Source organism: Somniosus microcephalus, chromosome 11, assembly GCF_052327205.1.
Source record: "Somniosus microcephalus isolate GS21.2 chromosome 11, FLI_Smic_1.0, whole genome shotgun sequence".
Taxonomy (NCBI): domain Eukaryota; kingdom Metazoa; phylum Chordata; class Chondrichthyes; order Squaliformes; family Somniosidae; genus Somniosus; species Somniosus microcephalus.
The window spans coordinates 44585088-44598825 of record NC_140997.1 but is presented as its reverse complement, the minus strand read 5'-3'; the positions used below and the strand labels follow the sequence as shown (position 1 = coordinate 44598825).

General features: G+C 49.9%; 1 protein-coding gene across 6 annotated transcripts in view; it reads right to left on the bottom strand.

Annotated features, from left to right (window-relative positions):
- mss51 (MSS51 mitochondrial translational activator) overlaps positions 1 to 13738 on the bottom strand; it is an 85558-nt gene that overhangs the window by 62150 nt on the left and 9670 nt on the right. For 2 of the 6 annotated variants that reach the window (XM_086000584.1, XM_086000585.1), the window contains exon 2: positions 3590 to 12781. The exons of 3 other annotated variants lie outside the window; for them this stretch is intronic. In XM_086000584.1, the coding sequence (XP_085856710.1) occupies positions 9967 to 12048 (2082 nt within the window). In that variant the 5' untranslated portion in view covers positions 12049 to 12781 and the 3' untranslated portion in view covers positions 3590 to 9966. Of the gene's footprint in view, positions 1 to 3517; positions 12782 to 13738 lie in introns of those variants that run through there. One more of the 6 variants, XM_086000587.1, reaches the window with a different exon arrangement.

The window sequence follows — 13738 nt, the reverse complement described above, 5'->3', positions numbered from 1 at the left end:
GAGGAACCTTGATGTGTGGATCCAGAGTAGTAATTCCACCTAAGTTGACGGATAGAGTGCTCAATGAGCTTCATGAGGGTCATCTGGGTGGGGTAAAAATGAAGAGCTTAGCCAGAGCATTTGTGTGGTGGCCGGGAATCGATAGAGAAATCGAAGAGATGACCAAGAGCTGTGCAGGATGCCAGAAGGTCCAAAACGCCCCACCACAAGCTCCTCTGCATCCATGGGAGTGGCCCTCATCTCCATGGCAAAGGGTGCATTGATTTTGCTGGTCCCTTCATGGACTCGATGTTTTTAATTGCGGTGGATGCACATTCAAAGTGGCCAGAGGTAATAAAAATGTCCTCAACCACCACGGAAAAAGCTATCACAGTTTTACGAACCATATTCGCCAGGAATGGGCTGCCTGAACAGATTTGCTCTGACAATGGACCACAGTTTGTGTCTGAAGAGTTCCGGAGGTTCTTAAAGAACAATGGTGTTAAGCATTACACATCTGCCCCATATCATCCAGCCACTAATGGATTGGCCGAGAGGTTTGTCCAAACATTCAAGAAGGCTATCAAGGCAATGTGTAATGAAGATATACCCCTACAACACAAGGTGGGCAACTTCTTGTTTGCCTACCGCAATGCGACACATGCGGTTACCAACTCCAGCCATGATGTTCTTCAATCGAAGACTACGATGCCGCTTGGATTTGGTTAAGCCAAACGTCCGAAGAGATGTGGAGAACAGGCAGTTTCAGAATATGAATGAAAGGCCGACCAGGAGTTTTAAGATAGGTCAACCAGTTTTGGCCCGGGACTACCGCACAGAGAAATGGCAGCCAGGAACGATTTGTACACGACAAGGACCTCTCATGTATACCGTGGACGTTGGGGAGAGCATTGTAAGACGCCATGCTGACCAGATTCTAGAGTCACTGGAAAACGTCAACTCCACACCACGATCTGATACACCTGGTAATGAAATCGACATTCCAATTGCAGCTACCGCAGAACCGGTAATATTGGAAGCAGATGAACCAAACAACGACATTGATCCCGATTCAACATTGCCAGAAGAACCTGATACCCCAAAGAGGCGTTATCCAGACAGAATCAGGAAGCCTCCTCAAAGACTGAACTTATAATTGCTTAAACTTAACCAATGTATCTAGCAACAGTAATTGTGATTGTAATTAGTTATCATTTAGTTGTTAAATGAATGTTATGTACTGTTTATCTAAAAGGGGAGGAATTGTTGTGTATGTACCTTTAAGAGAATAACTGGTCTCAGACTGCAGTACCGGCAGTGACCACCCCTGTATAAAAGGCGCTAGTGAGCCTCTGTGTTTTTAGTTTCACTATTGACTTCCACCAGTAAAGACTTATTTTGTTCACGCCTGCTGTCCGTGTCTCAATTATTCACGGACGTAACAACTTTTCCTTTTGGGTTTTTATGCCCTAGAGGAATATATGTTTGTTGCAAATTATGCATTATTTCCTTGAATGTTAGCCATTGTATGTCCACCTTCATACCTTTTAGTGTAGTCTCCCAATCTACCATGGCCAACTTATCCCTCATACCCTTGCAGTTTCCTCTGTTTAGATTGAAGACCTTAGTTTCAGATTGGACTACATCACTCTCAAACTTAATGTAAAATTCAATCATATTATAGTCACTTGTCCCTAAAGGCCCCTTTACCACAAGATTATTGATTAGCCCTTTCTCATTACACAATACCAGATCCAGAATAGCCTGTTCCCTGGTTGGTTCCTCCACATACTGATCCAGTAAACCACCTCGCATGCATTCCAAGAATTTGTCCTCCACACCATTAGTGGTAATTTGATTTGCCCAGTCAATATGTAGATTAAAGTCCCCCATGATTACTGTATTGTCCTTGTTACATGCACTTCTAATCTCTTGATTGATACTGTGCCCTACATTACCATTACTGTTTGGTGGCCTATACACAACTCCCACCAATGTTTTTCACCCTTTGCTGTTTCTTAGCTCCACCCAAACTGATTCCAGTTCTACATCACGATCTGCCAAGCCAAGATCTTTTATCTCTACCGTACCGATCTCATCTCTTATTAACATCCTTTCTTTTTTGTCTGTCCTTCCTAAATGTTGAGTACCCTGGAACATTCAGTTCCCAGCTTTGGTTACCCTGCAACCATGTCTCTGTAATGGCAATTACATCATACCCATTTACTTCTACTAGTGCCATTATTTCATCCACCTTGTTGCGAATGCTACGTGCATTTAGATAAAGTGCCTTCAACTTTGCCTGTTTAATATTTTTCTGCACTTTGACCCTCTTTACTGTTGGCCTTTGTTTCTGCTCCCTACTAGTTTTGCTGACTACTTTTCTAACTTGCACTTCCAGCTTTGTTTCTCTCCATTCTGGGCCCATACTTAGGTTCCCAGCCCCCTGACAAACTAGTTTAATTCCTTCCCAACAGCACGAGCAAACCCGCCTGTGAGGATGTTGGTCCCATTTCTGCCGAGGTATAACCCGTCCAGCTTGTACAGGTCCCACCTTTCCCAGAATCGGTCCCAATGCCTCAGGAATTTAAATCCCTCCCTCTTTTACCATCTCTCCAGCCACGCATTCATCTGGTCTATTCTCCCATTTCTGCTCTCACTAGCACGTGGCACTGGGAGCAATCCTGAGATTACTACTTTTGAGGTCCTGCTTTTTAATTTATTTCCTAGCTCCCTATATTCTGCTTGCAGGACCTTGTCCCTCTTTCTACCTATGTCTTTGGTACCGACATGGACCACGACCTCTGGCTGTTCACCCTCCCCCTTCAGAATGTCCTGCAGCTGCTCAGTGACATCCTTGACCCTGGCACCAGGGAGGCAACCTACCATCCTGGAGTCATGTCTGCGGCCACAGAAACGTCTATCTGTTTCCCTTACGATAGAATCCCCTATCACTATTGCTCTCCCACTCTTTTTCCTCCCCTCCTGTGCAGCTGAGCCACTCGTAGTGCCACGGACTTGGCTCTTGCTGCATTGCCCTGAGAAACCATCTCCCCCAGCAGTATCCAAAACAGAAAATCTGTTGGAGAGGGAGATGGATCCAGGGGACTCCTGCACTACCTTTCTAGTTCTTTTACTCTGTCTGGCAGTCACCCATTCCCTGTCTGCCTATGCACTCTTTACCTGCGGTGTGACCACCTCGTTAAAAGTGCTATCCACGAAGGTCTCAGCCTCGTGGATGCTCCACAGTGACTCCAGCCACAGCTCCAACTCTGAAACACGGATTTCGAGTAGCTGCAGCTGGAGACACTTCCTGCACACGTGTTCGCCCTGGACACCAAGTGTCCCTGACTTCCCACATAGCACAGGAGGTGCACTCCACGCTGCCGAGCTGCCCTGCCATGACCTACCCTTAATTTATTCCCTTTAAATTAAAGAATATTAAATACACTAGGGACCATACTTAACTTTAAACACTACTTACTCTAAACTGGAGACCTTACTTTTAGTTTAACGACTGGACTGTAGAAATACTCACCAGGTCCTACTTGTTGAATCCGTGAATCTTAAGGTATGGTGTTCTTCAATAAATAGACGGAGACTGCAGATCAACAATCAACAGGTGTTTACTGGATAAGGGTAGTCTAAAAACTAACAGTACAGATGCCTGCTCAAGGCTTGTATACAAGTGTGGTCACTGCCGGTACTACAGTATATAGGAGCTGTAAAAGTAGTTCTCTCTTAAAAGGTACATACACTACAATTCCTCCCCTTTTAGATTAACAGTACCATAACATTCAAATAACAGTTAACACTTTAACATGCGCATTTAACTGAAATAGTCCATTTATAGATTCAGTCTTTGGGGCGGCTTCCTGATCCTTTCTGGATAGCGCCTTTCCCGAGTGTCTTGTTCTTGGTGCGGAGGCGATTCTGGCCCCGTCGTCAGTTAGTTCATCAGCTTCCGCTGCTACTGTCTCTGGGGTAGATGTCGGGTTCATCCCCAGGTACGCGAGACATGGGGTTGACTCGTTCCTGTGACGCTAGGATCTGGTTGACATGGCGTCTCACAATGTTCTCCCCGGCATCCACTGTGTACATTAGTGGCCCCTGCCGTGTGCATATCGTTCCGGGTTACCATTTCTCTGTTCGGTAGTCGCGGGCCAAGACTGGTTGTCCTACATTGAAGCTCCTTGTCGGCTTCTCATTGATGTGCTGGAATTGCTTACCCTCAACATTTCTTCGCACATTTGGTCTGAGCAAATCCAGACGAGACCTCAACCGTCGGTTAAAGAACATCATGGCCGGGGTCTGGTTGGTAACTGCATGTGTCGCATTTCTGTAGGCTAACAAGAAATTGTCCACCTTATGCTGTACTGGAATGTCATCATCGCACATGGCCCTTACTGCCTTTTTAAAGGTTTGTACGAACCTCTCAGCCAATCCATTTGTGGCTGGATGATACGGGGCGGATGTGTAATGCCTTACCCCATTCCTTCTCATAAATTTCCGAAACTCTTCGGACACAAACTGTGGTCCGTTATCAGAGCAAATCTGCTCTGGCAAGCCGTTCCTGGCAAATATGGTCCGTAGGACTGCAATCGTTTTCTCCGTAGTGGTGGAGGACATTTTGATCACCTCAGGCCATTTCGAGTGCGCATCCACTGCTATTAAGAACATTGAGTCCATGAATGGACCAGCAAAATCAATATGCACCCGTTGCCATGGAGAGGAGGGCCACTCCCATGGGTGTAGAGGGGCATGTGGTGGTGCATTTTGGACCTTCTGGCATCCTGAGCAGTTCTTTGTTAGGTACTCGATTTGTTGATCGATCCCTGGCCACCACACATAAGCCCTAGCAAGGCTTTTCATTTTCACCCCTCCCAGATGACCTTCATGAAGCTCATTTAGCACTCTCTCCCTTAACTTGGGTGGAATCACCACTCGGGATCCACACATCACTGTCCCCTGGCATACTGACAGCTGTTCTCTTCTGGATGAGAATGCTGGCAACAGTGAGTCGCCATGTGTTGGCCATCCCTTCACCGTCAAATCATATACCCGAGACAGTGTCGGATCATTTCGGGTCTCCTTCTCTATATCCGCGTTAGTTACTGGCAAGCGTTCAATTATCGATGAATAAAATATTTCGACAGGGTCCACTGCTGGTGCTCCCTCCGCAGTAGGCAGTGGTAGGCGTGATAGCCCATCAGCGTTTCCATGCTGTTTCGTGTCCTTATACTCGATTTCATATTGGTTCACCCCTAGAAAAAGGGACCATCTTTGTAGCCGTTGTGCAGTCATCACCAGAACGCCCTTCTTTGGATTAAAGATGGAGACAAGTGGTTGGTGGTCAGTCAGCAAGGTGAACTTCTGCCCATGCAGATAGTGGTTGAATTTTTTTCCTCCCTATACTAGGCGGAGGGCCTCCCTGTCAATCTGGGCATAGTTGCGCTCGGCTGAGGTTAGTGACCGAGACGCAAAGGCTACTGGCCTCTCCAACCCGTCTGGGAATTTGTGCGATAGCACCGTTCCAATACCATAGGGGGATGCATCACACGCCAACCGAATTGGTAGTGCTGGGTTGAAATGGGCCAACACCTCTTTTGATGTGATCAATTCTTTGCACTTCTGGAAAGCTCGTTTACATTCGTCATTCCACTTCCATGGTACCCCCGTTTGCAGTAGGGTGTTCAGTGGGTGTAATACTTGATGTGCCTTCAATAACTCAAAGACAAGGAATTTAAAGGATTCAACTAAGGCTTTTAATCACTAAGAACATAGCAGCATTACAGGTCTTCCCACATCGGGCGTCTGGTAGGAATGACTCATGCAGCTCCCGAGACCTTTATATGGCAAAAGACAGGGGCGTAGCCAATACACACAATAGGAACAAATGGGGGCGGTTCACACAATACAAGCAGGTGAAACACACAGGTAAAACACATAGGCTGATGAAGGCATATATTTCATCACATTCACCCCTTCTACAGATTTAGTCTGTCCGGGGGTGTGATAGTCCTTCCTGAACGTCGCAACAGTACCTCGGGTTCTGACCGGGAGTCCGTGGTGCCCTCCTGGGCATACCCATGTGCTGGGGTTGTTGCAGGTACTGCTGGGGGTGGTGAGGATACCTCTGGGGATGGTGGAGGTTCTTCTGGGGGTGGTGGTGATGGGTCGTCGTCGTCACTTCCTGCCGAGACGAGGTCCTTTATGGACACGGTGTCTTCACGCCCGTCGGCGTGCTTGACGTACGCGTACTGTGGGTTTGCGTGGAGTAGGTGTACTGCCTCCACGAGGGGATCCGTTTTGTGGCCCCTCACATGTTTCCGTAACAGGACTGTCCTTGGGGCGGAGAGCCACGAGGGTAGGGATACTCCGGAGGTTGATTTGCGGGGAAAAACAAACATCTTCTCGTGAGGAGTGGCGTTAGTAGCAGTACACAGTAGCGACCTTGTCGAGTGGAGTACGTCTGGGAGGACCTCCTGCCAGCGGGAGGTGGGGAGGCCTTTAGACCTTAGTGCTAAGGTGACCGCCTTCCACACTGTCGCGTTCTCCCTCTCCACTTGCCCATTGCCCCGGGGGTTATAACTAGTGGTCCGACTCGTGGCTATCCCCTTTGACAGCAGGTATTGGCGCAGTTCATCGCTCATGAACGACGCCCCCCTGTCAGTGTGGATGTAGTTGGGCATGCCGAACGTGCAAAACAGGTTGCCGAGGCACTTGATGACCGTGGCACTGGTCATATCTGGGCAGGGGTAGGCGAATGGGAAGCAGGAGTACTCGTCCACAATGTTGAGGAAGTACACATTGCGGTCGGTGGAGGGGAGTGGTCCCTTGAAATCTAAGCTCAGGCGTTCGAATGGCCGTGTAGCTTTGATCAGGTGGGCTCGGTCGGGCCTGAAAAAAACGGGGCTTGCATTCCGCACAAGTGCGGCAGTCCCTGGTCATAGACCGGACCTCCTCGATGGAATAGGGCAGGTTACGGGATTTTATAAAGTGGAATAGCCGGGTGACCCCCGGGTGGCAGAGGCCATTGTGGAGGCCCTGTAGCCTGTCCCCCTGGATGCTGGCACACATCCCTCGTGATAGGGCGTCGGGGGATTCGTTGAGGGCCCCCGGCCTATATATTATGTCGTACTCAAACGTGGAGAGTTCGATCCGCCACCTGAGAATTTTGTCGTTCTTGATCTTCCCCCTCTGTTTGTTGTTAAACATGAAGGCTACCGACCGCCGGTCGGTAAGCAGGGTGAAGCGTTTGCCGGCTAGGTAGTGCCTCCAGTGCCGCACTGCCTCCACTATGGCCTGGGCCTCCTTCTCTACCGAGGAGTGCCTGATCTCGGGCCCTTGGAGGGTTCTTGAGAAAAAGGCTACGGGCCGCCCATCCTGGTTGAGGGTGGCTGCTAAAGCGAAGTCGGACGCATCGTTTTCGACCTGGAAAGGGATGTTTTCGTCCACTGCCCGCAGCGCGGCCTTCTCAATGTCATGTTTAATGCTGTTGAAGGCGGCGTGGGCCTCGGCCGTGAGCGGGAAGGACGTTGATTTCAGGAGGGGACGGGCCTTGTTGGAATAATTGGGGACCCATTGGGCGTAATAGGAGAAAAACCCCAGGCACCTTTTCAGGGCCTTGGGAGTGTTTGGTAGGGGTAGCTCCCGTAGGGGGCGCAATCGGTCGGGGTCCGGACCGATTTCCCCGTTTTCCATCACGCAGCCCAGGATACAGAGGTGCGTGGTGCTAAAGACACACTTATCCTCGTTGTAGGTGAGATTGAGTCTGAGGGCGGTTTTCAGAAATCTCGCGAGGTTCGAGTCGTGGTCTTGCTGGTCATGGCCGCAGATGGTGACGTTGTCTAGGTATGGGTAGGTGGCTGTTAACTGGTTCTCATCGACCATGCGGTCCATTTCCCGCTGGAAGACCGAGACCCCGTTCGTTACCCCAAAGGGGACTCTGAGGAAGTGGTAGAGACGTCCGTTCGCCTTGAAGGCGGTGTATGGACGGTCCTCCGGCCTAATGGGGAGCTGGTGGTATGCCTATTTTAAGTCGATGGTGGAAAACACCCGGTATTGCGCGATTTGGTTAACCATATCCGCTATGCGGGGCAGAGGGTAGGCGTCTAGCTGGGTGTATAGATTAACCGTCTGGCTATAATCTATCACCATCCGCTTCTTTTCGCTACCCTTAACTACTACTACCTGGGCGCGCCACGGGCTGGTACTGCATTCGATGATACCTTCCCGCTTGAGTCTTTCTACTTCCGACGCAATGAACCGTCTGTCCTCCCAGCTGTACCGCCTACTCTTGGTCGCTATGGGTCGACAGTTGGGTGCGAGGTTGGCGAACAGAGAGGGCAGCTTGACCTTCAGGGTAGCTAGACCGCACACTGTGAGGGGCGGCTGGGACCCACCGTAGGTAAGCGTGATACTTTGGTGGTGGCACTGGAAGTCCAGACCCAAGATCACGCTCACACAGAGATCTGGCATTATCAATAGTTTAAAATCTCTGTAATCATTGCCTTTTACCGACAACATAACCGCGCAGAAACCTGTAATTTTTGAGGTACGAGTCTTATCGGCCATGGCGATTTTGCCCTGTGTGGGGACTATCGTTAGTGAAAGTCGTTTTACCAGGCTAGGATGAATAAAGCCTTCGGTGCTCCCGCAGTCAATCAAGCATTTAACCTTGTTCCCGTTTACCTCTATGTCCATCATCGATTTAGACAACGGATGCGGCCTGGACTGATCCACTGTGATCGAGGCCATCAGTGGGTCCTGGAGGTCCGTGTAGTCGGGGCAAGATGGTGGACTCCATGAGGGTGGACAAGATGGCTTCCAAGATGGCCGCTCCCACGGCGCGCATGCGGCAGTGGTGGAGTTGGAGGCGGGGTTCCCTCTGCAGACTTTGCTGAAATGTCCTTTCTTCCCACATTTAGAACAGGTGGTGCCCTTCGCTGGGCACAGATGCCTGGAGTGTTTGTCCTGGCCGCAGAAGTAGCATTTCGGGCCCCGATGCATCGCGGCAGTAGTGGGACTCCTGGGTGGAGGCTGGGGCTCCGACGGTGCTGGGCTGGCCTGAGACCTGGGAGGTGAAGATGGCTTCCAAGATGGCGGCCCCCACGGTGCGCACGAGGCGGAGTGGGCCGCGTGGCCTGGGGAACAGGATTCAGAATTCCTCTGGGCCATATCCAGCGATCGCGCTATGTCTATAGCCTGTTTTAAGTCCAGTCCCTCCTTTTCAAACAGTTTCTGCCGAATATAATTTGAACTGAGGCCCGCAATAAGGGAGTCTCGAATCAGCTCCTCCGTGTACACGATGGCAGACACGGCCTTACAGTTACAGTCTCTGCCCAGTACTTTTAGGTTTAGTATAAAGTCCTCTAGTGACTCACCATGCCGCTGCGTGCGAGTAGTCAGAAGATGCCTGGCGTACACCACGTTTATTGGCCGCGCGTAGTGGGCCTTCAGGATGGTGCAGGCCTCCTCGTAGCTGGTGGCATCTTGGATGAGGGGGGAGACCCGATGGCTCACCCAGTTTCGCAGGATTCCCAGTTTCATGTCGCCGGTAGCGGTTTCGGCTGTGGCTATGGCAGTGGATGAGTTTGCAATGAAAAATTCGAAGCATTGGAACCAGTGTCCGAACTGTGTGGCTGCGTCTGAGGCATGGGGGTCCAGATCCAAGCACTCTGGTTTCAGGAGTCGATCCATCCTGGTGTTTTAGTGATTAAAATTGATGTGCCTTCAATAACTCAAAGACAAGGAATTTAAAGGATTCAACTAAGGTTTTTAATCACTAAGAACATAGCAGCATTACAGGTCTTCCCACATCGGGCGTCTGGTAGGAATGACTCATGCAGCTCCTGAGACCTTTATATGGCAAAAGACAGGGGCGTAGCCAATACACACAATAGGAACAAAAGGGGGCGGTTCACACAATACAAGCAGGTGAAACACACAGGTAAAACACATAGGCTGATGAAGGCATATATTTCATCACAATACTGTAGACAAATTTGGTAAGAACTTATGGTAGTAGTTCACCAGCCCGAGGAACGACCTCAGTTGTGACACATTTTCCGGTGCTGGAGCCTTGACTACTGCCTCAATCTTTTCAGGGGACTTATGTAACCCCTCTTCATCAATAACGTGGCCACAATACGAGATCTGCTTCTGGAAAAACTCGCACTTGTGGCGATTAGCTCGTAGCCCATATTCCTTCAATCTAGTGAGCACCTTCTCCAGGTTGGCGAGGTGATCACTGTCATTTTCGCCCGTGACCAGGATGTCGTCCAAATAGCACTGGGTCCCTGGAATCCCTTGCAGGACTTGATCCATTGCCCTTTGCCAAATAGCCGGAGCCGATGCTACCCCGAACACCAGCCAATTGTATTGGTAGAGACCTTTGTGAGTGTTGATCGTGAGGTGTTGTTTCGAGGCTTCTTCTACCTCCATTTGCAGGTACACCTGGGCCAGATCAATCTTAGTGAAGCGTTTTCCTCCAGATAGCGAGGCGAAAATATCTTCAATCCGCGGAAGCGGATATTGTACAGTGTGAAGGACTGGGTTCACTGTCACCTTAAAGTCCCCACAGATGCGGACCTTCTTTGGTTCCCCAGGCGTATTACTCAACGACCTCTTCATTACAGGAACGATGGGTGTAGCCCACTCGCTCCAGTCCACTTTGGACAGTACTCCTGAACGTTCCAAACCTTCCAGCTCTGCTTCGACGGCTGGGCGGATTGCATAAGGCACCGGTCTGGCCTTAAAAAACTTTGGGCTTGCATTTTCCTCTATTTTAATCGTCGCTGTTATGCCTTTTAGTGTTCCGAGTCCCTCCTGGAACACTTCTTTTGCATCAGTTAGCATTTTTGACAGTCGTCCAGGTGTGACGTCGTCATCCTTTTTGGCCTCAACCTTCAGTGCCTGTATGGAATGCCAATCTAATTGTATCTTCCGGATCCATTCACGTCCTAGTAGTGGCGGTCCACCATCTGGCAATACATATAGGTCCATTTTTGGTATTTCCTGGCCTTTGTATATTACGTTCACCCTTATTTTTCCTTTGGGGTAGACTTTTTGCCCCGTGTACGTCTTCAAGACAATCTCTGTAGCTTTCAAGGGTATATGTGAGAATAGCCGCTTGTAGTCCCTTCGGTTTATGACTGTTAGGGCTGATCCTGTGTCCAATACCATTTTCACTTGGACTCCGTCTATCTTGAGCGTGACCCAGATAGTCTGGTGATCCTCCATTTTGATTACATTATGTAGTTTCAGACAACCCAGCTCCTTGCTTCCGGAGTCTGTATCACTTTTCTGTTCGTCTGAACTACTGTCCATCACCTTATGTACCTTTTTGTACTTCTCCTGTGGAAATTTCTTTCTGCTGGTTTTCTTCCCTGACCTGCAGACTCTTGCTATGTGTCCTGCTTTTCCACACTGTCTGCACACTTGGTCCTTGAACCAACAATCCTTCTGGTCGTGTGTTGTTCTGCCGCAGCGATAACACTTCCCTGCTCCATATGACATTTCATTGGTGCCATATTCTTGCGGTCTCCGTTGTATCTCTGCAGCGCCCTGTGCGGCTGCTTCATGTGATACTGCCATGCTGAAAGCCTTGTCCAGCGTAAGATCCTTTTCTGATAGAAGCCGTTTCTGGGTTCCTTCACTTTGAAGCCCACACACAAACTTGTCCCTTAACGTATCTGCTAGTCCCATTCCAAACTGGCAGTGTTTCGATAGCTTGCGCAGTTCCGTTAAATACTCAGCATTACTTTCGTCTTTATGCTGGTTCCTTTTGTGGAACTTAAATCTTTCTGCTATCAGCAGCGGTGTGGGGTTTAAGTGGTCCTGTAGGATTTCCACTATGCTTTCGAAATCCTTATCCACTGGCTTCTCTGGGGTTATTAGGTTTCGCAGTAAGCCATACATTTTTGCACCCATGGAATTCAACAAAACCAGTGCTTTCCTGCCATCTGGCACTTCATTCGCCTTGCAGTACACCTCAATGCGTTCCACATATGTTGCCCAACCTTCGACTTCATTGTCGAACGCTGTGACACTGCCACTCTTCGGCATCCCTGGGTGTGGTTAGACTGGCTAAAATGGCGTCTCCCGCGCTCTCCCTTCTTCTCCGCTGGCTCAAAATGGCGTCTCCCGCGCTTTCCTTTCTTCCCGCGCTCGCCCTTCTTCTCTGCTGCGGCTTCAAAAATGGCATCTCCCACGCTCTCCCTTCTTCTCCGCGGCTCAAATGGCGTCTCCCGCGCTTCCTTTCTTTCCCCGCGGATGCTGCTCAGCCCTTTTGCCCTGGCTGCGCTCTGCGCGTTCTCCTCTGCGCCTCTCTCGTTGCCGCCGCTCGGTCCTGAACCCCGGCTGTGCTTTACCCTCTCTCTCTTTTTGTTGTCCGTCGACGCCGCTCGGTCTTCAACCCCCGGCTGCGCCCTGTGCGCTTTACCCTCTCTCTTACCCCGTCGACGCTGCTTGGCCTTTTCTGTGCCGTCGGTCGGCTCCAGCCGCCGCTGTCCGGGAAGGGTCTGCGCTGTACCTGTTGCCAGTCTGTTGCTGGATCGTCGTGGCTGGAGAACCAAGCCCAGCTCTCAACAACCTCCCCTGCGATGTTCACTCTCTGCCAGATGACTGGGCGGTTGCTCGTGGGCGACGCCCGTGCTTCTGGCCTCGACTTCTTCCACTGTCCTCCGGAGCGAATCCTTGGGAGGAAATGCAGAGTTGCAGGTAGATTCGAATCGACCTCATCGCCACTGTTGAATCCGTGAATCTTAAGGTATGGTGTTCTTCAATAAATAGACGGAGACTGCAGATCAACAATCAACAGGTGTTTACTGGATGAGGGTAGTCTAAAAACTAGCAGTACAGATGCCTGCTCAAGGCTTATATACAGGTGTGGTCACTGCCGGTGCTACAGTATACAGGAGCTGTAAAAGTAGTTCTCTCTTAAAGGTACATACACTACACTGCTTACCAATCAGCTCCTCCCCTGATTGTGACGTGACTTTAGCGGTTTCACAGTTGTTGTTGTTTGACAGCTCCAGCTCCCGGACTCTTTCCAATCAGCTGCTTCCCTTGTGCCGACGTCACTTTAAATCACTGACGTTACTTTCGAATGTTGCCTGTTGAGGTCCGCTCTCGCTGCTGCTCCCAATAGCTCGGTCTGGGCCTCGAGCCTCGGGCTTTATTACCTCGCTCCCCCTTCGCCTGTTCCCTCACAGGTCGGTCCGCTCTCACTGCTGCTGATGATAGTGGAATACAATTCTGCTGCTGCAGATGGCCCACAGCGCCTCATGGATGCCCAGTTTTGAGCTGCTAGATCTGTTCTGAATCTATCCCATTTAGCACGGTGGTAGTGACACACAACACGATGGAGGGTGTCCTCAGTGTGAAGGCGGGACTTCGTCTCCACAATGACTGTGTGGTGGTCACTGCTACCAATACTATCATGGACAGATGTGATGTGCCTCAGTGAGTTCCGAGACTCGATGTTAGCGAAACAAAACAAGGCTTTTATTAAATTAGAAAGTAACACGTAAAAGAGAGAGATGTCTTCCTTCTGGAGGCTGAGGCCAGACTGAGCCAGCTTACAAAAGGGGCCAGGTATGGGCGGAGCCCTACACACAGCACATTCCAGCACATTCCAATACATAATACAATGAGGACTGGGGGAAGGGAAATGACACTGAAACCGACCACAGTCACAGGCAGTGATGAATGGAATATATTTCATCACATTCACCCCTTCTATAGATTTAGTCTG